A 22,108-nucleotide genomic window follows, 5' to 3' on the forward strand; every position below is an offset into this window, starting at 1 on the left:
ACCGGAAGTAGAAGACCGGAGGTACTACTGAAAGCATAGATATGTAGACGCCGCTGGATCGTGCGTAACGTCGCCGCCATATTGGACCGGGCAACTTTCCATAACTCTCAGAAGACTGGACTGGCAAGAAGATGCCTCATTCGTGTGCAGCTTGGGGGTGTACAAACCGTTACACAATCCAAACCAGATCTCGGGGAATTACCTTTCACAAGTAAGACTGAACAATTGTTTTTTGTTGTATTTGGCCATTATAACATTATGTTGAGAGCTAACTAGTTGGCCACCAGTCAGACTATTAAAAGCTAACGTTAGCAATAACGCTAGCTAGCTATGAAAGCTGAGACTTTATAAGAAATCATATAAACTAAATTGCCCATAATCGAGATTTTCATCTATATTATCGTTTTTCTCCAAACACAATTTTACGACAAACTTCTCGTTTCGGCTGAGCAACTGACATATTATGAATCTGACTGTAGTTACCTGGCTAGCTAACTTTTCTCTCACTTTGAAGGTTTCCCAAAGAGAAAGAGTTGAGGAGGCAGTGGGAAGTAGCTGTAAGAAGGGAAGGTTTTCCCGCCAGTGAGTGGTCCGTGCTCTGCAGTGAGCACTTCAAGCGGGAGGACTTTGACAGGACAGGTCAGACTGTCCGGATCAGAGATGCAGCTAAACCATCTGTCTTCTTCTCATCTCCAAAGAGTAGGTGTGTCACTAGGCTATAAGGATTTGATAGCTAGTCAATGTCACACTTTGCTGAAAATGTTTTTTGTTTTTGTTTTGTTCTTTCTGAATGTTTAGGAATCAATTATGTATTGTGTATTACACTGTGAGGTACTTAAACTTGTTCAAATTGTTTTTAAGTATTTCTTTCTTCCACTTTAGCCAGTGGCAACCAGGACAACACAAACCTCAAGGAAGGCTGAAGAGAGCCTGTCAGTGGACTGTTCTTTGCATTTCCAAGAGACTGAACCTCTGCCTAATGTTGTGAGTATTTGTACTAACTATGCCCCAAACAGCTGTGAGCACCATGGCCCTGGTCATATTACATTTACATTACATTACAGGCATTTGGAAGATGCTCTTATCCAGAGCGACGTACAACAAAGACCTCTCTCTCACTCGCTTCCCCCCCACCTCACTCTCGCTCTCTGCCACTCTTCAGACACACTCACGTATATACATGCGCACACATTGAAACATGCTGGTGTTGAATATGCGTCTCTGACACACACACACACACACATTCAAACCCACAATGCTGGCAGTGGGATTGAGGGGTGATGAGATTAAGAATGCGGGCCAGCTGACAGTACATTCTACTAGCTATGCACCAAACAGCTGTGACTGCGAGTGATGTGATATAAACATTACTCAAAACATTTTCATCCTTCTTTCTACTAGGACCACTCCTATGCATTGCCTGCATCTCCCGCTGTTCTAAAGGCCAGACTCAGTGAAGCCTTGGCTAGGGTGGAGAGTCTGGAGCGAGAGACGAGGAACGCGAAGGACCGTGAACGGAGGGCAAAGAACACGGTGCATGGTCTTCTGGAGGATCTGAGGGGGAAGAACCTCATAAATGAAGAGCTGAAAGAGAGGCTCAATTTCTACTCGGGTAAAATGACAATAAAACTTTGAACTTTATGTATATCTTATGTTTACACTTTCCCATCTTTGTTAGACTTCCCAGTTATTATTTCAAGGGTACTTACTAATTAGTCTGTGCTAACTGAATTTCAGATCTTCCAATAGACCTCCTGTCAAAACAGGGCCATGAGTTCACAAAAGACCAGAGGGAGTTTGCCCTAACTCTCCACCTACATGGTCCAAAAGCGTATAACTATCTGAGAGAGGCTCTCCATTTTAACCTCCCACATCCACATACATTGCAAAGGTATTCTTCATGTCATTTTATTGCACTTTTTAAAAATACTGGTTCAAATGCATTAAATAACTACTTTTTCATTTTACAAAGGTGGACGAGTTCTGTGGATGCCATGATTATGTTGGACATGTTGAAAAGAAGACAAGAGGAAGACCCGCTAAATATGGATGTGTGACTCATGTTGGATGCCATGGCTGTCAAAAAACATGTCCAGTACAATCCTCATACCCAGAAAATGTCTGGATTTGTGGATATGGGGGGTGGACTATGACTGAAACAACAAACCATAGAACTCTGAATAACAGGAAGAGTAAATTCTCATAGCATCTTTTCTAGTCAAAATTCTTAGGTATTCAGTGTATTTATTTCAGACAACAGCTACCTTCAGTGTACATTGCAGTACAGAATAGTGGTTACAAGAAAGTGGTGGTATTCTCTGAATGTCTGTTATTGATGTTTTCACACCATTCTGTGTATTAAAAAAAAAAAAACAGGGAACAATTTGACTTGTGAAGGGTAAATGGCTTGCACAACAAATGAACTGTTGTTAATGTAAAACGGTGGTGGTCAACAAAGGCTGCAACTGTTTCAGGTACTCATGCCAAATTATGGCCTTAATTACTTAATTAGCTCTAACATTTGCACCATCTTGATACGTGCATGAATGTCAAACGAAGACTGCTCGTGTCCCTATATGAAACATTTTCTGTGATCTTATCTACAAGTGAATAAGCATAGGTGTATACAAGCCATTAGCTAATTTAACCAGGGTAAATGGTGGAAACACAAATCTGCATATACACCAGCCCACTAGGACCAGGATTGCATAGGCGTTAGAATTTCAGCTAGCAAAGATGGCAGCTGTTCATGTTTGTATAAGTATGTTGTTACATATTTTTGTTAAATTAGCCACGTTTATTTGCTATGATATATGAATCAGAACTTATGGTTTGACTAAATATAATTGGACAACCATTCTGAAAAAAACAAAATAAGTACTAGTTGATGCCATAATTTAATTATTCAAAGTAAATTCAGTTCAGGTAATAATCTGCATGTGTACAGCAACAAATATTACAATTTAACAAGGAAAATGTCAAGAGAAACCAGAAAAGGATTTTCCATCACACATTTATATGGAGCTAAACAAATTAATTTTTTTGTCAGGGATCTTGCAGTGTTCCCAAGAGAATGCTGTTAAACCTTTGAACATTTTCTGAAAAAAAAATACTGTTCTTAATTATGAGGTAGTGCACTGTAAAACATCCCTGTGTAGTAGCTTATGGACATGAAGTTCACTCCGATGGTTTGGATTCTCTTGATGCTTCTGATTCTCTCAGTTCTCCACACCTTTAAGGCACAGACGTTTTTACACAACCAGGGATATTAACCTGACTTCCTGTACACCATGAACAATCCTATCAGACTCTTTCAACCAAATACATCAGCCTTCCAAAAAAACAGCAATAGGAATGGTTTTCCCACAAACCAAAATTGCAACTTACAGGACATACAGTGTGAGGAGATGATGGCATCTGGGACCAGAGGTCTTAGTGAATTGGCACAGGAAGTACTGCTGAGGCACTTCAATGGTAACATCTTTGTGTTTATTATCTCCCATTATTCGGTCCTTCACATGCCACAGTACACAAGTTGCCTGCCATTCTGCCTGCCAGTTTAATGGTGGTCTGCAACTGTTTGCTATGTATCTGTCAGTCCGTCCAGTGGTTGAGGCAGTTCTATTCGTACATTGTCTCAGAGGAGGACCCTCGACTCCTCTGGGTCTGTTCCAGCCTGTTGAGGATGAACTGGCTTGTGTCTATGAAACGCTCTACACAGTTCACAAAGCATGCCTCAGTCCGTGAGTCCAGCTTTGGGCCTGGTTTGTCCATGCATTTTTCCTGTTCAGAAAACAAAGAATGGAGTTCTGTAAACAACAGTAAAATTACTGGCTCAAGTTAAAGACAACTATTTTTATTATTTAGCACAGTACCTAGATCATTTTTCAGCGCATCTTACTGCATACGAAGAGCAGTATACGAAAGATGCATGTGCTCATGTTAAGTAACAAATAATTGTTTCTTAATATAAGTACATGCATCTTGCATATACCGCTCTAGTTTTTGGGTGGGGGTGGCATTAAAAACAGCTAGTCACACGGAGGTATGATAGTCAACTAGACAGCTGGCACGCTTATTGCTAACCCAGAAGCACTCTCAACTACAGTCCTACTACAACAACCTTTGTCGGCGCGTTATCTCCAACGGAATAAACGATGAACACATAAAGTATTATGCTACAATTTCCCATTCATTACATAAGCTGGCCATACAAAAAAAAAGCGCATCACTGGATCACAACATATCTAGCAATAGTATTCTTTTGTGCTCCTTTCTCGACTTACCCAACACACTTCAGTCATCTGGTGGACTAGCTGCTGAAATCGCTGTTTCTGTGACTCCACTTCAATAAACTGCTGAAGCTGAGGATCTGCTGTCGCTCCTTGGCCATCCATTCTCGTGAGCGGTCTCACGCCAAGACCTTTTTCTTTAAACGTAAATTGTGCTAAAGTAGGGTAACTCCACCGACATTGCAGTTCCTGACCTTCACGTGTCTCAGTCAGTAAGCTGCAATTCGCACGGGAAGCGGAAAGTACGTACCCCAATCAGGAAGAAACGTGCATTCGCGCCAATGAACTGTTTCGCGAAGTAGACAGGGGTGGTGCTGGAGCTGCTAGTTTCAATGCGGACAGATAACGTCTGAAATTAATGTGACTGTATGTGTAAAACCTTTTCCCCTTCTTGCCCGTCAGTCTGTTCTATGCATGGCCATATTTGATGTTTCACATGGGAATTGCTGCCTTCCTGTTGTTTGAATACCGTTGGTATCCTCAGTATTTACCAATTGCTTTACATGCAAGGCAGATGTGATTGCAGCCAAAAGACGCTATACTACACTTGTGATTACTGAACTGGTTGACTGTGCAGTCATGAATTTGTCAAGCAAGTCCAATTTTAATTGTTGCTGCTAGGCTACACAATTATAAATATGTAATCTTTGCCGGATGTGGGGAATGCCTTAAAACGCATTGTGGTCAACCACAGTGTGTATGTCCATCCGTGCACTCAAAAGTACTCTTACGAGGTTGAGAATTTAGCCAGGACATGGGAGAACCCCTGTACTCTTAGTGATGAGTGTCATGGGATCTTAATGACCATAGTGAGTCAGGACCTCATGTGTTATACTTCAGTGTGTTATATATCATCCCATTCCAGATCATGAAAAGTCAACAACAGATAAACTGAAAATGGAAATGGGCCCCACAGCAAGTCAGGTGACCACTGGGAGAAAGGAGGTGAGACTTTTATTAACCTGCACAGCAACAATAAGAAGGTCCACAGTCTGGTTTTTAAAGGTTTTTGCCAGATTTTAATAAACATATAAAGCATATAACATAAACTAAATCCACTCAAGATGCAAATTCACTGGCTGACCCGCTACACAGAGTATTTGCCTGTTTGCCAGGGATGTCCCATGAGGTCTGAAAGTAGAACTGATGACTGAAACGAAAATGACTGAAACAAAACATATCTCAAGTATTTGTTTCAAGTATTATCAAGTACAAAGGAAGAAACATTTATTATTGATGTTTTGTTTCATTTTTAAACTCCCTCTTTCATGAGTTTAAACAGAATCCACAAACCTCTTCAGAGGTTTCACTTTTGGCAAATAAAATGTTAAAATTAATATTATTTCATCTCAGTTAAACACAAATATTTATATGGAAAGCCATTCAAAACATTAAGTGGTGAGTTCTTCAGTTACGCTTTGACATTCAAAGACTTCCTGAAATTACAGTGCTTTATAATAGTTTAAAAATATTTCTCAACCATCTCAGTTTATGCTTATGACAATTACTAATGTAGTAGTAGTAATAATAATAATAATAATAATAATAATAATAATAACAATAATAATAATAATAATTATTATTATTATGATATTATGTGCATTAAATTAGATTATTTTCACTGCCAGTACAGGAATCTGAACCTAAAGAGCACACTTGCTACAGAAGAAAATGTCCATCGTTCAAAGTATCACACTGTTCGTTTTACACACAAATATCCATACACATTTTGTTGAAGTTCTTTCAAGATCCATGGATTGTGAGCAGTTGTGAGGAATATTTCACCCTCAAGATCTTCAGCTGGATGCTGGGTGTTCTCGAGCTACTAAGCGCTACTGGCTACAGCAAACCAGCAAGCACACGCAAGAGCGGGAGGTCAGCTGCTTTCCATGTGAGGACACAAAAAGGCAGGAGGTCCTACAGGAAGTGGATGGTTATGAGGTCCATGTCCCAAATCCAGGCTTATTGAAGCTCATACAGCAGGTCTTGAATTGTAACTGCAAGATCCTGAAATGTGGGCCTCTCGTCAGGCTTCTAAAAGTCAAAAGAAGGAGATACATTATGATGGTGAAGGTGAGACTGTCAGATTTAAGAAAGAAAACGCTTATATTCCTTAATTCAATTCCACCCTATCTCTAAAAAACACTGTTCACGACATGCCCTTTTTTCTGACAGAACTCTAGTACTCACATCATGCCAACAGACTGTCATGATTCTGTAAATTGGCTCAGTGGCCAGCTGGGGGCGATAGAGGCGCAGACCAGAGGAAACTTTATCCACAATTTCTGTGTTATTTAGACGATCATAAGGCATTTTGCCTAAGGTGTAGACCTCCCACATCAGAACCCCTGGATGAGAACAAAAAAACATATTCATCAATGTATTAAAACTGTCATTTCTTTCCAGACTGAATGAGTTTATAGGAAATAATACAAGATGCCTGAGACTAACCGAATGCCCAGATGTCAGACTTGCTGCTGAACTTGCAGTAAAGGAGGACTTCAGGGGGGGACCAACGTACAGGGTACTTTGACCCTGCAGAGCTGGTGTACTCATCATCCAGGACATACCTAGAACACACAGGAAGAGGAATGATTTCACAGATTAAAAAAACTGAGCAATCATCAAACCAAACGGCTAGATGGCACTCCTGAATCGGCACGGCAATGCAGAGTTCACTACAATAGAGGTTTTAGTTTTTGTTGGTTTTTATTTTATAACTAAAAGATTTACCTTGATAATCCAAAGTCAGAGACCTTAACTGTCCCATTACTATCCACCAAACAGTTCCTGGCAGCCTGACCAAAAAAAAAAACAAAACAAACAGGATGGATATTTCAGCAGTCATTCAGGCCCTTATTAATATTCAGGCCACTGTATGTTGAATGTACTTTTTAGGTTCCTTGCTTTGTAATCATGTACAGTAAGGATTTGTTTGGAGGCTCCTACCAGATCTCTGTGTATGTACTGCTGGGACTCTAAGTAAGCCATGCCCTCGCTCACATCCTTGCACATCTCCAGAAGCAGGATGGTGGATGGGTGTTTGAGGTCTTCACGGAGGTAGGAGAGCAGGCAGCCGTTGGAGAGGAACTCCGTGACTATATAAATGGGCCTTTGTTTGGTGCTGACGCCATACAACTGGACCAAGTTCTCATGGCGGAGCTTCCTGATTTGACCCAAGAGGAAGGAAGAGATACTGTTAGCGTCTGGGCCAATGACACAACGTCGATGCCTTTCTGTCACGTGGGTTATGATAAAGTGGTGGTATTCAAACCGTTGGACAGTATGAGCTTCCTGATTCAACTAAAATGTATTGTCGGTCACAATGAAGATGTTCCAGACTCCAAAGGGTCTGCTGCACCCACACTTACATCATAACTTTGGCCTCTTCGATGAAGTCGTCCTCCGACATGGAGCCCTCTTTGATCATTTTAATGGCCACGTCGTGCTGCCCCTGCCATTTCCCGTACTTCACCACGCCAAACTGCCCGGTGCCCAACTCTCTGATGAAGGTCAAGTGCCGTGGGTCAATCTCCCAGACCCCTGAGCACAAAGAAACAGGTCAGAAATGCACACACACAGCTCTCAGAATTAAGGCACTTAATCAGGCCATAGTAAGGACAGCGGGCTTCTTGGGAGGAGTTTGGGAGCAGCTTCCTGTCTGTGTTAAAATGTGGGGTGGGAGGAGGCACACACACACTCACCATATCCGAGGCCAGCAGTGGAGGGTGCGTTCCTAGCCTGGTTTGAAACGATGTACTTCAGCCTGCAAACCATGCCTTAAAACACAACAGAATATATTTAACTGATCCCTAGTCAGGAAAAGCATCTCACCACCAGCAACAGACATGAAAAAAGATTAAAAACCAGTTCTTGTTACAGATGTACAAACAAATACAAAGATATTTATGACATTGACTTAGTCCAGTATTCACATGCACCAAGATGCATTCAGTACTGTTAGCTAAGGTATTTGCATCCACATGTTGTTCTGTATGAGGGATATTCTATGAGGTTTTTGTCATATACTGTAGCATGAAACCCTCTCTGAGACTGAATATGAGGGTAAATGAATGCGGGAGTCCAGCAGCAAACCCCAGCTGGATTATGCAGGAATGTCATAGACATCCCTGCACACACTAATTGACTTTGCTAACGATTTCTTTTTTGTACCTGCTTTTCTTATGTGTGAAGTTAAATAGAGAAGGGTGAGCAGTGGTTTGTGTGTGAGAGTACCTGCTGCGTTGTGCTGGTGGTAATTGATGAGGTCGGGGATGCTGGGGAAGTTGTGCTTTTCAGCTAGATAGAACTGGCCCTGTGGGTTGGTGCAGATGTTGTAGTGCCTGCAGCTACCCGATGAATCCCTGGGAGAAAAACAAAAATCAGGATCATGGAGTCTTATTAGCTTGTATAACTGTCAAATGGGTTAAGTGGCACTGCTTCTGTCGCAGGGAAAGAAGCAAATCCTGGTTTTGCATCCTCTGCAGATTGCCCGTTCTGCTTACGTTATGTGCTGCCTGTTTTTGGGTTCTATGCAGTTCAGTTGGGCTGATACCATGCCAAATTTTCTATGCACTCATCACAAGAAGTCAGAACTGACCCTACACCCTTGGTGAACAAGGAGACGGTGTATTTTCCAGCTTTGCTTGACTCTCGCACCAAAAACCCTCCATCTTTGTTCTGTAAAAAGAAAAAGAAACTCAATTCTGATGTTTACAATTGACTGTGAAGGTCTGATTAACTGTTTTTCAAAAAAAAAGAAAAAGAAATACATTGCTGAGATGTTTTATTTGGATTTAGTCAACATCTGTCATTACATTTGACGTATACATAAATCCAAGCATAGTATTATGTGGTATTTTATGAACACAGTAAACTGTCATTTCAAAGAAAAAAGCAACACTAATTTATTTGCAAGAGATTTAAAGAGAAATGTTGATAGAATTCATATATTTGTAATAATGCTGTGAGTCAGATAATGTTGCAGAAGGAAGTAAACTTATCAAAGTATGCAAATCTGCTGACAAATAGAAACAAGAAAATAATTTACATATGAACCTGACTGACTCATATCTCATTGTGCTTAGAATTCCCGCTTTAAAACTACCACTGATGGACCGGATAGCAACAAGAAAAAACAAACAGACCCAAAATGAATTATGCAAACCCAAGTCCGGTTTTGCATCCGAGTGGTGACTTCTGGATTACAATTGATAAGCATTTGTTTTACATATTTCATGTCACGACAGGCTGGATTTATGGGAATTTATGCTTGCTTTAGGCCAGGAGTTGCCGAACTTGCAAAAACCAAGGACCCAGTGATTCAGTGAATACAATTTCAACATGTTCAAACAAAAGGGCAATAAAAAGTAAAAAATATAAAAATATAAATAAAAATTACTAGCCAGTGCAACATTTAGCTTTATTAAATGTTTTCTGTGGTAAGAGGAGGGTATAAAGTGGTGCATGTTTTTCTCCACGTCCACGTACACCACAGTGTGCAACCACTGCTTCAGTGCCCCATTTCTGCGTGTTGCAGGTGCAGAGGTCACCACTTACCTCCGTTCTCAATAGGTTCTCGGCCTGGCTGCGGTTCATGTTCTTGCAGTACCAACTACAAGAGGGGACAGACGAACATGCATTCTCAGATCAGGGCGGGCATTGTTTGGGGCACACAGCTTTACAGGAAGTAACTACAGCTAGCGATGCTCATGGGTTTCTTTATTAGACTCCATCCATGTTGCAGCTAGTATTTGCTTATGAATAAGAATATGGTTCCACAGTGCTGTAGTTGTGGTTTAGATCAGTGATAGCAAACCTTAATCCTACAGTACCAGACCCGCACCTGGTTCTTTTTTTTCCCCTGAATGAAGCGTGAAATTGGACCAGATATTGATTTGATCAGGTTAATGAAGGACATCATGGGTTTCGGTGATTAGCTTTTTGTTACTAAGCTGAGATCTGTACAGAACTGTAGGATTCCTTGTGGAAATGTACGATTGTGCCCATGCACTCCATCTCATGGTTTATATCTGTCTAGTAGGCCGTGAACATTTTCACTCACTCAAACTTCTCAAGACCACTTCCAGCCATCACAACGTAATTACTTGGAATGTAGCCTTCCTTGCTGGAAAAAAAGAGAGAAAACAAAAATGTGAAAAATGTACAACCCACAAACATATAAACTCTGTAAGGGTCTACTGATATACAGCACTCAGCAGTGACGGCCTGGTGTGCCTCTGTTAAATATTAACCTAATATGGAAGCAAACAGTGAGATGTGAAAGTGGGATTTTCCCAGTGTGATACGGAAGCTTTTTCTGAGGGATAGGTAAATAACGGACACAACAGGAGCTCAGTCTGTCTTACGCCCACAACTCCAGAAATTTACAAGGTATGCAAATAACGCCGGTAGGCACCCTGGCTCTATGTTGACCAAATACAATATGAAGGGAGCACTGTCTGCTCACACTTACAGTGTGATGTCATATTTATAAAATGTTGTACAAAGGCTTTAGGAACCCCAATAATGGGTGGAGCAACACTGAGCTATCAATCACTGACCTGTTTGAGCCAATCAAAAGATTTTGCTTTCCTCGGCAAACCAGAACAATTTGTTCAAATCAGCTAATCACTTACAGCAAAGGGTAGCTCCCCCCATTTTTGGCTTCAGGGGGCCTGTCATCGCTTGTTAATGATCTGTGCAGTGACATTATTCCACAGTGACATCACTCCACTTTCACCAACTGCTTTCCTTGACCTCTTGAATCATCCACACACTCCAGCTGCGCAGCCTGAACACCTTGCGCACGTTCTTATGCTCAGAATGCCCACAAGCAATCAGCCCGTCGTTTCCATAGCAACACCCCTTCACCCTCGCTCACCCATTTTTGTCACTGGCTCTCCACCAGTTGGTGTCCACCATTTCGAGGATAGTGTACTCCTCGCCCTTGCGAAGCTGCAGATCCACGTCTGTCATGGGCGTGTAGTCATATTCTGCAATGGCTGTCATTCCTGGGGCTGCTTCTGGCAGTCGGGGTGGGGGCTGTGGTGGGAGTGGTCTAGACTTCTCCTGAGTGGACACATAAAGCAAGATCCAGTTGTCTGTAACTTATTCATGATGTGTTCATTCATTTATTTAACTTGATGAATTACATTAAGTAAAAAAACAAACAAACAAACAACAACAAAAAAACAGACCTCTTCTGGTGTAGGAGGAAGTGGTTTCCTGGATTTTCTTCTTGACCCTTTACCAGTAAATGCTTTGAAGTAAAGTGAGCACGTTGTATTAGTCATCACCAAAACTATTAGACTCAAACCACTTCAAACCTTGAACATACGAGATTAGATCTACAATGATTTTTGTTTCTTGTGAAAGTAGCTTAGCACATTTTGCCCTGAATGGTAATGGCATGGCCATGCGAAACGGCTTGAATCAGAGAGTAACAGCACGATTCCAATAATGACTGCATTAAATCAGTGGCCCTCATCCTGCAGGCTTTCCTTTATCCACCTTAAAATCACCAAACATACAAATTTCGACTCAAACAACCAGGTGAATTAACTGTGTGACCAATCGCTTTTAACCGATCATTTAAATTCTGCATAACTAACAGCTGAATTAGCATACGCTGCGGCCCTCTGCAGACCGTGGCCGAGGATGACTATGTAAAATAAGGAGAGCGTTAGGTGTGGGCGGCTGTCCTTAAGGCGGGCGTGGCAGGACTCACCTCCATTCTGCGACTCCAGCACTCGGCAGCCCAGGGCTTGCTTGACCTCCTGTTGGCAGCAAAGCCAGATCCCATCCACCCAGAAGCACGGGTGGTACTTCTGCATCAGGTCCGTGTTGAACCGCACCACTTAATGCCAGACGTTAACGTGGCTGACGTTAATGCATTGCATCAAGCAATCAGTCAAGCAACCAATCTATGCAGTTTAACCATCACATTCCAGGGGAAAACTGCTGCAGTATATATATGTACACTAATACATATTGGCTCACACACAGTATACACAAGTGTGCCGCAAACACAATATAAATAAAATATGAACATATATATATATATATATATATATATATATATATATATATATATATAAATGTAAAGTATTAAATATTAAAATGGAAGGGTATATTAAAATGGAAATAAACTGCATATACTGTAGATGTAGATAAAGCACAGTAAGTAGAGGGCCAGTTGCTTAATACGTAAAGTGAGTTCAGATATTGCCTTACCTATAAAGACAGTCTGACTTTAATGCTTTTAAATTGAATGAAATTAACTTTTTAAATTACTTAATACTTATTCATGGGCTAAAAAATGGAGTCTTCAGGCATCTACAGGTGGATAAGCTGGGCTGTTGGACCAAAGGGAATCATTCAAGCGTCTTTCCTGTAACCCTTTGGCTGTTTCGGATTTAAGCACTAGTTGGGCCTGTTGGGTAAATGGTAGGTGTGGTTGTGTCTTGTGGCTGACAACTGTGTATGAAACAAAGGTGCTGACCTTGCTTCAGTTTATGCAGCCACTCTCTGCGAACTTCTTCTGTCTTCGCAAAGATGTACAGTGGGCCTTCATCGTAGATGATCTTTTATGAGCGAGAGACAGGGAGAGAGAGAAAGAAAGAGAGAGAGAGAGAGAGAGAGAGAGAGAGAGAGAGGGAGAGAGTACATTTCTGATACAAGGGAGAAAAACTGAGCTTCTCTGCCCTCTGCTGATACCAAGGGTATTTTATGTCTCAGCTACAAAGCGCCTAAGATGCTTCTAAAAAAGGCAGGCAAAGTTAACCAGGAAGGAAGCGCTGTATATTTCAGGGCAGATATTAGTTCCTGTTGCCACTCAACATTGTCATGAAAACAGCACAGTGGCATGGCAATCGGAAAGAAGATGATAAAATAATGAAAAATCACCTTGAAAATGAAAATGTTAACTACAGCATTCCATGCAATAAAAGCAGGAAATATAATAAACTGCCTTCACAACAAAGAATCATAATCTATCTTTAAACATGTCAGAAAACCCCAAGTCTTTAACAGGAAGTTTGATATCAAAGAAGCATTTCCTGTCCGCTGTCACTCTACTCTTACGTCCAGACCTAGAACCACCTCTGAAAATTGTGACTGGAAAATCATAACTGATCCGTCCTTGTCAAACTTGTATTTGGGTTCCCCCATGACTGGCAACACAAGTTTTCTTTCCTTTGTACAAATTCAAATGTCAAATTCAAAGAATATATTCTGAATTCTTCAGTTTGGAGCAAACAGAAGACCCAATGAACGACAGTATCAGTGTCATGCTAATTCATCCAGTCTCTTCCAATATGCTGGCAGGACTGGAAAGTTACCAGGGGAAAGCCTGGGATAGCAGTTTCGTGGTTCAGATAGCGAGAGGGCCATTTTCACAGGAGACTGAGGTACATGGCAAAATGTCAAGCGTGAATTCAACTTTAACAGAGTACACACGAGACCAGTTGGGACCATTAACAATGAACATTATGGGACGGAGTGTAGCACAGTGGGTAAGGAACTGGGCTTGTAACCAAAAGGTCAAAGGTTCGATTCCCGGGTAGGACACTGCCGTTGTACCCTTGAGCAAGGTACTTAACCAAAATTGCTTCAGTATATATCCAGCTGTATAAATGGATGCTATGTAAAAAGTTGTGTAAGTCGCTCTGGATAAGAGCATCTGCTAAATGCCTGTAATGTAATGTAACATCTTACTGTGTAGATTTGTGAGGAGGAAAATGTCCCAAAGAAAGAAATCTGTGGTATTGTGTAGCTAAAGATTTAGTCACAAATAATCAGTTGATTCGCTAGTTTTCCTATCATGAGGTGTGTATAAAACAATATCTTCCATAGAAATTCCATTAAGTTTGAGTCAGGAATAAAAGTGTAAAGTCCATGGGTCAGAAAGTAAAAGTTCTGCCATGTGTTTCTTCCACCAATGAACTTTAGCTGATTTCACTAATTAGTTCCACCTCCTTGCTGAAGAATTTTTCTGATTAGCTAATCCTGGTGATTGAAAAAAAAAATACAGGTGAGGACTTTCACTTTCTGAATTTGGGTTTTCCGCCACCGCTCAGGAACCAGAATGAGGATTTTAAAATAATTTATTATGACATGGGGTTGCCAAAATTTTACCCGTGCTTCATTTGTATTTCCACTGTAAAGCGTCTCGGAGGCAGTGCCTCTGTAAAAAGTGCAACACGCAAATAAAACTGACTGGAACTGAACGGGGCTGGCTGCAGTGGCAACCATTCAGCAGCCTTCGCACTTCTTTGACTCCGTGGTGCACAGTAGTAAATTTTGATCTTAAATTTCACGCGGTCCGCTTTCACTTCTCCCTTTAGGGCAACTCACTCTGCGGTGGTTAATAGCGACTGCAGGCGAGTCTCGGCAAACCAGCCTGCCTGCGGTCATCATTAATGTGCAAAAGCAGTAATCGCGTCGTCTTCCGTGACCTTCCTGAAGCTCAACCTCAAGGCTCGCAGGGTAGCGCATTGCCAGCTCTGTTGCTCTGCCAACAGGGGGAGGTTTTCCATTCCCTTTACAATTTAAAGCTCACACACAAGTGCACAGTACCTGGGGTTGAGAATAGCAGAACTAACTATTTTAAAAGGCCGTTGGAAAATCGGAATAGAATAAAACAAATACATAGTTGCTTGCAACAAATCCCAGCCAAGTATGGAAACTACAACATAAGCTATGGTTCACTTGATACACTCACAAGTCCCTTGACCAGTAACTTAATATATTTACTTCGACTGAAAAATCCACCTGAGTCATTCTGATGAGACCTGTTAGATATAGCAAAGAGGAAGCGCACACTGAAACAGAAGGAGGATCTGTCAGTTTTCAATAAATTAAAGAATCAACTACACAATTGGAAAATGTTTCAAGCAAACATTCTGTCAGATAATGGATAGGTGTCCTTCCATTTTTGTAGAAATTAGAACTAATTCTTAATTGCCGACTGGAGGAAGAGAATACTGAGAACAGAGAGAGAACTGAAAGTGAATGTGATGGCTATAAATGCTGAGAGAACACCTATAGTACTGAGACCGGCCACCACAAGAGTGACTCCTCCTGCCTTGTGGTTTTGTCCTCACTACCAAACTAACAAGTGAAGGCAGGCCAGAGGCTAGACCAAGTCACCAAAAGTTCCAGACGAGTTCTGCGGTCAACATAGGTTATTGTGGGGGTAAGGGGGCGGGTGAAAGCTGAGCAAATGCATATAGAAGCGAGCACGCTGAAGCCAGACATGCTGAGCCGCTATCGTTGTTTGGTCACATGTCAGCACCCTGCCGCTGCTCACCTGGAACGGGTACTGCCGCTCGGCCGGGGCATTCTTTTCTGTAACCACATTCTCCACACCCTTGATCTTCTCAATGTCTACGGTCCCCTTTAAGCCTTTCTTCTTCTGTGCGGGTGATTAAAAAAAATTCAGTCAAAAAAAAAAACAGTCAGCTCGAGAGGAGGCAACAGGTTCTTTTGTAGCACGTACACCTATGATAGCTGCAGGTGATCGACCTCACAAAATGTACCAAATGGCAAATAAAGGTATTTAACCAGGGTTTCCTCAAACAAACAGAGAGAGGTGCACACTTTTATTTCATAAGACAATTTGTCACATAAATACATATACCGTGTCAGCACTATTATTGTTTGTGACAATACAAAAAAACAAAAAAGATTTAGATTAAGACATACCGCTTTCTCAGGATCATAGTCATAGTAGGATATCTTGTTTTGTGTCAGTATGAACAACCTCTCCTTGTAGTTGAGGGGAGAAGTTTTCTTCTTCTGCTGAGAGCGTTTTATAAAAACGTCTTCCAGTATATTTTCTGACATTGTCCAATCAGCTTTCACAGCAACTGGAGACAAAACATTTGCTGTTACATCACTGTGAGGGAGACATGTAGTAAAAAGTCTGAAATTTACATTACGAACACAAATAAAACCTTACATGACAGCTTATAGGCCCAAAGCTATGACACCGAAAGTTACAAGCACCAAACTCCAATAAATCCAAGAATTTAGAATACATAAATGACTTATTTCCAAATACAGTTCTGAAATAAATAACCATATAAGACAATACTATCACATTATACTAGATATATAACGGCACTCAGTCTCTTCATTGCTGACCATAAATTGTTATTGGAACCCTGGGATTGCAGTCTCATCCTCATAATAACATAATAGGATAATATAACACAAGCATAGCATTTTGAAATACTTCAGCGTTTTGATTTGGATTGGGTTTCACTTCCACGGTGTGAAACTGCACTGTCCATGCAGCAGGTTCTGAGATTAAGTTTCTGTTTGTTTACACTGCACGCTCAGTCCTTTGGATGTGCTTGTCACACCTATCTGTATGGCAGTTGCACGTGTTGCAGCCTCATACGGTAAGTGGCTTTCAGAACGTTGTGAGCGTGTATATGTGAGGCAGGCCTGTGGCAGCCATTTTTTGTGATCTGAACAGTTAGTTGGGGGTTCAGAGTGCATTCTTACCTGACACTCATGAGCTTCTTTCAGCAGCCTAACCACATGAGAGTTCTTGCTCAGAAACTGTGACACAGAGACCAAGTATCAGCGTCTGCTTAGCAGCTATTTGGGTGAGCCACCTTTTCTCATGTAAATGGCACGCTTTGTTGCACACGTTTCCTCCTCGCTTTGTTGCACACGTTTATTTCCTTATCCCTCTTCTTCCTGGTCCTCTCACTCTCCATAACATTGACCCCCCCCCCCGGTTGTCCTCCCGCCCCCCGCCCCCCCCCCCAAAAAAAATTAATTATGGGCTTTTATTTATTAAATTTTCAGTCCTGCTGATAATTAGCCCGTGGTAACTTTCATTCAGGAAGGATGCCAAGTGTGGTTCTTTGCTGAAAAACCCCTGGCGTATTTCCAAAAGGTGCATTCCCCCTCTGTTGCAAATACTTAAGCTCGTATGTTCTAAACACAAAGAAAGAATTCTTACAAGAAATGTTAAATATGTGGCATCACCCCATTACCAGAAGAGTATGTTATTTATGCCTTGCAATATGTTCAGTGCACATATGAACCTTTAGCCACATTAGTAAGACAGGCTTACATTTACCCTCACACCGATTAAAAATCCACTGAGAGGGAACAGATACCAAATGTTAATCATTTAACACCAGAATAATGAGTGGGTTGTTATTCAGTGAAATTTTGTCAGGTGGGGACTCGAGGGTTAGTAGTACTATTTTAAGGAATCCAAGCAAGGTTCTTTTCATCTTGTATGATACTGAATAAAGGTGGTGAATGGACAATACATAGTTACTGAAGATAAACATACATGTTTTTTTTTCCTTCAGATGATTCATATAAAATCTCAGATGTTCAGAGACACCAGAGACCTGACACATTGCTGTTGAAAATTTCTGTTGCTCTCCCCAAAACCCTAGAAACTTCCAGAAAAATGTCCTCCTGCAAAATCCAGGACCCATCTGCCGATAATATTCTTTAAGAAACAAAAAATTTTTTTATAGCAGCAAGTATACTTGAAACATAGCCTATACTACAAGACTTAAAAGATGCTTGTAAAGTGCATTGCACATGGCAAGCCTATACTGACCTGAAATGTGCTCATACCACAAGAAACATGGACACAAACAGAACCAAAAGTATGTGGTACCACATCTTACTTACAGAAGTTATATTTCTGTAAGTAAGATGTGGTACCACATACTTTTGGTTTGTCCTTTGTTTAAGCCAGCGACAACATCCTTTGGGCCTGGCCATACAGTTCTTAAACAAGTTTAGAATGAAACTTACCTGATGACTTATAGCTGTTTTGATTACAACAGGACAATTCTCTGATATATAGCAGTGAGAAGCACAAAGCTAGTTATTTTAAACTCCTTTTTCAAACCATTTCCTGCTCTCGTCAGCAGTAACTGTACCACCCAATTTTCACACCATCAAAGCGTCTTGTCGGACAAGGCGCAAATATGTAACTTCCCTTATTTTTAGCATAAAAGCTTAGTTGTATAAAGTAGCATAAAGGCAGTTCATTTTGTCTCTGGAGGAAAAATGTTTACATTAGCTGTGCAATATCGCAAGCACTGTCTGAGAAAACCAAATATACACCCGCGGGCCAGGTGCTCAAAGTGAGAAAAGGGCACAAAAATCTATAAAAACTGTTTTACGACAACCAGATATTGTACAGAATAACATAGTGGATGTAACTGTATTAGCAGCCACCTATACAATACTGTGGAGCCACTTCCTTATATTCTTGGTATTCTTGTGCTTTTTACCTCCTGTTTAGAACTAACTACAATAGAACTAAGTTGGCCTGATCCTGGCCCTTCATCCTCTTGTGCTGCTTACAGGAACTTCATTACCCATAAGCAATTGGGTGTGCAATAGTGTTTTCATTTTGAGGCTGTTTAACTTAACTTGATCTTGCTTGATGTGTTTTGCTGTATTTGGTATTTGTGTTCTTGGCATTTTTGTATTGTTGTATTGAATAATTTCTCCACACTGAAACAAACTACCATAACTGCCTGCCGTATGATGGATGTTACAATTTAACAGAATTTCCCTTGTTTTTCAGTCAAATTTCTGCTAGTGCTAAAAGAGTGCACCGGCTGTACAGTAGACAAAGACAGGCCACAGAGCCCTCACTGACCAAAGCAGCTGCCATTGTGCAATTGAGTGGCAAGATTAACTAACTAAAATGGCCTTGGACACAAGAAAGTCAACAGTTGACTGACGGTGGCAATTTATCTGGCAACAAATGGAACCCTGCCAGAGGATACACATCTACATGTAAATATGTGAATATCTATTTCTGAAAATATTCGTGTATTAATGTATTTTCTGCCTTATCACTTAATTTTAAGAAGCGTTGTCTAGTAGTTTAAATGATCTGAAACATAAAATCATAAAATAAAACAGGTAAAAGGCACATTTGGTGCATCTTTGATTAAATATGTGAAATTACTACTAAAGGAACATTGCTTTGGCATTTGTTTTACATTTCAAGGCTAAACATGAATTCCAAAAAATGTTTATTTTAATTTTGATAAACATACTGTACATCATACAGAATTTGAATCAGAGCATGGTAGCACTCAATACATTTTATGGAAATTTGGTGATTTTTATGGAAATTTGGTACATTTCATTACATATTTTACAGGGCTACATACACATTTAGATATTTTTTTCATCCCTGTGTGTCTCCACATTTTTACTTCAACATAAATTATTCTGTTGATTTCCAATTTCTTAAGAAATATTGAGACCATATGCCATCACCCTTTCAACAACTAAAGAAGCAGACCTGAAATGCCTCAGATATTTGGCTACTAAGAAGGTTTCCTCTTTCTGAGAAAAATGTATTATCATGTATAAAAACCCCTCAGATACACCAAACTGCGGAAGTATCTGAGTGGTGAAGTAATCCCGTTCTGGTGCTACAAGAACGGGATTACTTTTATGTCCCCTCAGTTATCTGACTCCAAAATAATGTATTAACTTTTCCTCTGTGCTAACAGTTAGGTGGAGACTGCTTTTCACCTGTAGCGTGAAAGTTATCCCTCTTCGAACCTCCCCCTCACTATCCATCTTCCGCCGTGGCCTGAAGACTCATCTCTTCAGACTATACCTAGAATAACCACCACCATGCTGTGTATATATATATATTTAAAAAAAAAAAAAAAAAAAAAAAACCCTTTTTCCTTGTCACTTGTTACATGTTGCCCCATCCCTGCACTTCTTGGTAAATTGTATTTGTCCTAATACTCTAGCTTAATCTTCTGCCTAGTTTGGCTTTGCAGATGTTAGACCAGGATAGTGTTCATTGTTCTCAGCTAGAAATAGCTGTACAAAATAAGTAATTGTACCTTACTGAACCCGTGTTCAGCAGTTGTCTACGATCATGAAAATGCACTTCTTGTACGTCGCTTTGGATAAAAGCGTCTGCCAAATGAATGTAATGTAATGTAATGTAATGTAATGTAATGTAATGCGTGGCTCTATATTGATTGCTATCTATTTTGGTGGACGTGCACATGCCTCTTGCTTGTGTAGCCTGCATATATCCAATTGCGTATCTTGTTACAACACTAGTATATAGGCGAGTGACTACGTGGTGAAGATATCCTGAGTTCTATGTGTACATTAGGACCTTAAAACTGCTAGGTGTGCTGTGGTAACAGTCAAAGAGTATGCCAGGTTAAAGTGAATGATATTTATTTTACAGTATGATAATAATTGCAATATACAATGATGCAAGAGTGTGTGCAGTTGAATGGTTATATATTATTATGTATAATGTGTAGGAGACTGTGTTGACGAGTCTTCCTGAACCAATGTACTTCCCTTATATACCCAATGATCAAAGTAAAAACCCAAAGTCATCAAATGAGGACATGATCTTAACAAAACAGTACATCAATAATCATGCTTGTGCGATCTCTGTATGTATACCACACCAGGTAACCTTTCTATCTGGCTGGGCGCTGACCCATAGGCATCGAGATCTTTTGTCAGCAAGCCACCGCCAAAGACCCCAACTTGTTCCCCATGACATTGGCCTTCCAACAATACAATACATGATTACACTATATTGTGGAGAACTTAGGGTTTACATAATGCTGATCCAGTAAGATGTTTAGCGAGTGAGCGCTGCCTCTTTATTACACCTACTGACTCCCTGTCAGCACCGTAAACCGTCTGTTTTCCTTTGGGGGTCTGATAAGGGTCACACTTCTGTAAACTACCCAACAATCATCAACAAACTCTTACGCAAATCCATACATAGAGGAGGCGGCCATTAATTCAGTTTCACTTTTTTTCTCATTTATGAAGGTCCACATTGATATCTTCATTACAGCTTTGCAAAACTAAAACCTGTTATTCAGACTCAGTTCAAGGACAGGTGATGCAAGCACGCCATGCTCCACTGAGCCGACCGGCCAGCCAAAGACAGAGTGAGTCATCTTGGCTCCTTGGTGAAAACATGCTTATTTATGCTCAATAGAACCATGATGATTGTTAAAACAGTGAATATCATGTGTATTATTTTAGCATTAGCATTGGATTATTTTTTATCATTGCTTTATTAATTAATAATGTGCATTAATGTGCACATTATTAATAATTAATGTGCATGCAATAAAAATGATTACACCTTACTGATTTCAATACAATACAATAGCAGCTCTGGAGACCATGCTTGCTGAGTTGATAAACCAACAGGAGCTACTGCAGGATATATCAATATATACAAAGCGTAAAATATACATGTTATTCCTGATCATTTCTGAGAATGTTTTTCCGTTTCTTGCTTTCTTTTTTTTTTTTCTTCAAACCAAAAGAAAGAGACACCGTTGCACAGACAACATGCAACGATGAAATGACATGAATATAGATCATATGTAGCAGTCACATTAGACATTGGGGTCCCTAGTGTCCGAAGGTCCAAATTACAGTGTGATAATGAGTACCGACCCCCAACGCACCCCCCGCCCCCAAAACCACCACACACATACACACAGTTCCCCCCAATTTAGAGACCCCCTAGTGCAATGAGTGGAGAATGCATGGAGCTCCGTGTATCACTTACTTTGCCCGCAAAACGTTCCTCCTTTCAAAAGCTTGGCTACCGCCGACTGCAACTCTTGATGCTTAAAAGACAGCGGTACTTCAGGCTGTCCACTCTCATTGCACTCGTCAGTGTGACAGCCGGCCACCAAACCCCACCCTTATTAAGGAACTTGCTGGTTCCAGTTCCTCTTCTGCTTCCTGCTAATTTTCATATCTGTTCAATGGCGTGAAGT

At 40.7% G+C, this 22,108-nt stretch overlaps 3 protein-coding genes across 4 annotated transcripts; 1 reads left to right on the forward strand and 2 right to left on the reverse strand.

Annotated features, from left to right (window-relative positions):
- The first annotated feature begins 73 nt into the window (after nucleotides 1-73).
- LOC135251960 (THAP domain-containing protein 6-like) lies at nucleotides 74-2,901 on the forward strand. Its single transcript, XM_064329840.1, has 6 exons — nucleotides 74-211; nucleotides 515-707; nucleotides 883-984; nucleotides 1,402-1,612; nucleotides 1,738-1,891; nucleotides 1,973-2,901. Exons 1-6 carry the CDS (start codon nucleotides 132-134, stop codon nucleotides 2,055-2,057), a joined length of 825 nt encoding a protein of 274 aa, XP_064185910.1. The 5' UTR covers nucleotides 74-131; the 3' UTR covers nucleotides 2,058-2,901.
- On the reverse strand, nucleotides 2,879-4,549 carry LOC135251669 (mitochondrial import inner membrane translocase subunit Tim8 A-like). Its single transcript, XM_064329325.1, has 2 exons — nucleotides 4,287-4,549; nucleotides 2,879-3,783 (listed from the first exon to the last, which is right to left on the reverse strand). Exons 1-2 carry the CDS (start codon nucleotides 4,395-4,397, stop codon nucleotides 3,622-3,624), a joined length of 273 nt encoding a protein of 90 aa, XP_064185395.1. The 5' UTR covers nucleotides 4,398-4,549; the 3' UTR covers nucleotides 2,879-3,621.
- Nucleotides 4,550-5,669: 1,120 nt separating this feature from the next.
- Nucleotides 5,670-22,032, reverse strand: LOC135251664 (tyrosine-protein kinase BTK-like). 2 transcript variants are annotated; one of them, XM_064329317.1, is made up of 19 exons: nucleotides 21,895-22,032; nucleotides 16,806-16,862; nucleotides 15,999-16,162; nucleotides 15,604-15,708; nucleotides 12,796-12,877; nucleotides 12,022-12,150; nucleotides 11,492-11,553; nucleotides 11,176-11,363; nucleotides 10,357-10,419; nucleotides 9,852-9,906; nucleotides 8,893-8,972; nucleotides 8,529-8,656; nucleotides 7,997-8,071; nucleotides 7,664-7,835; nucleotides 7,242-7,458; nucleotides 7,026-7,090; nucleotides 6,744-6,862; nucleotides 6,483-6,640; nucleotides 5,670-6,326 (listed from the first exon to the last, which is right to left on the reverse strand). In XM_064329317.1, the coding sequence occupies exons 3-19, from the start codon at nucleotides 16,137-16,139 to the stop codon at nucleotides 6,255-6,257; spliced, it is 1,911 nt and encodes a 636-aa protein (XP_064185387.1). In that variant the 5' UTR covers nucleotides 16,140-16,162; nucleotides 16,806-16,862; nucleotides 21,895-22,032; the 3' UTR covers nucleotides 5,670-6,254. The 2 variants fall into 2 exon arrangements, with proteins under 2 accessions (XP_064185387.1, XP_064185388.1); XM_064329318.1 differs by lacking the exon at nucleotides 16,806-16,862 and having other exon boundaries at nucleotides 21,895-22,023.
- Between the last annotated feature and the right edge of the window lie 76 nt (nucleotides 22,033-22,108).

This window comes from Anguilla rostrata, chromosome 3 (assembly GCF_018555375.3).
Source record: "Anguilla rostrata isolate EN2019 chromosome 3, ASM1855537v3, whole genome shotgun sequence".
Taxonomy (NCBI): Eukaryota; Metazoa; Chordata; class Actinopteri; order Anguilliformes; family Anguillidae; genus Anguilla; species Anguilla rostrata.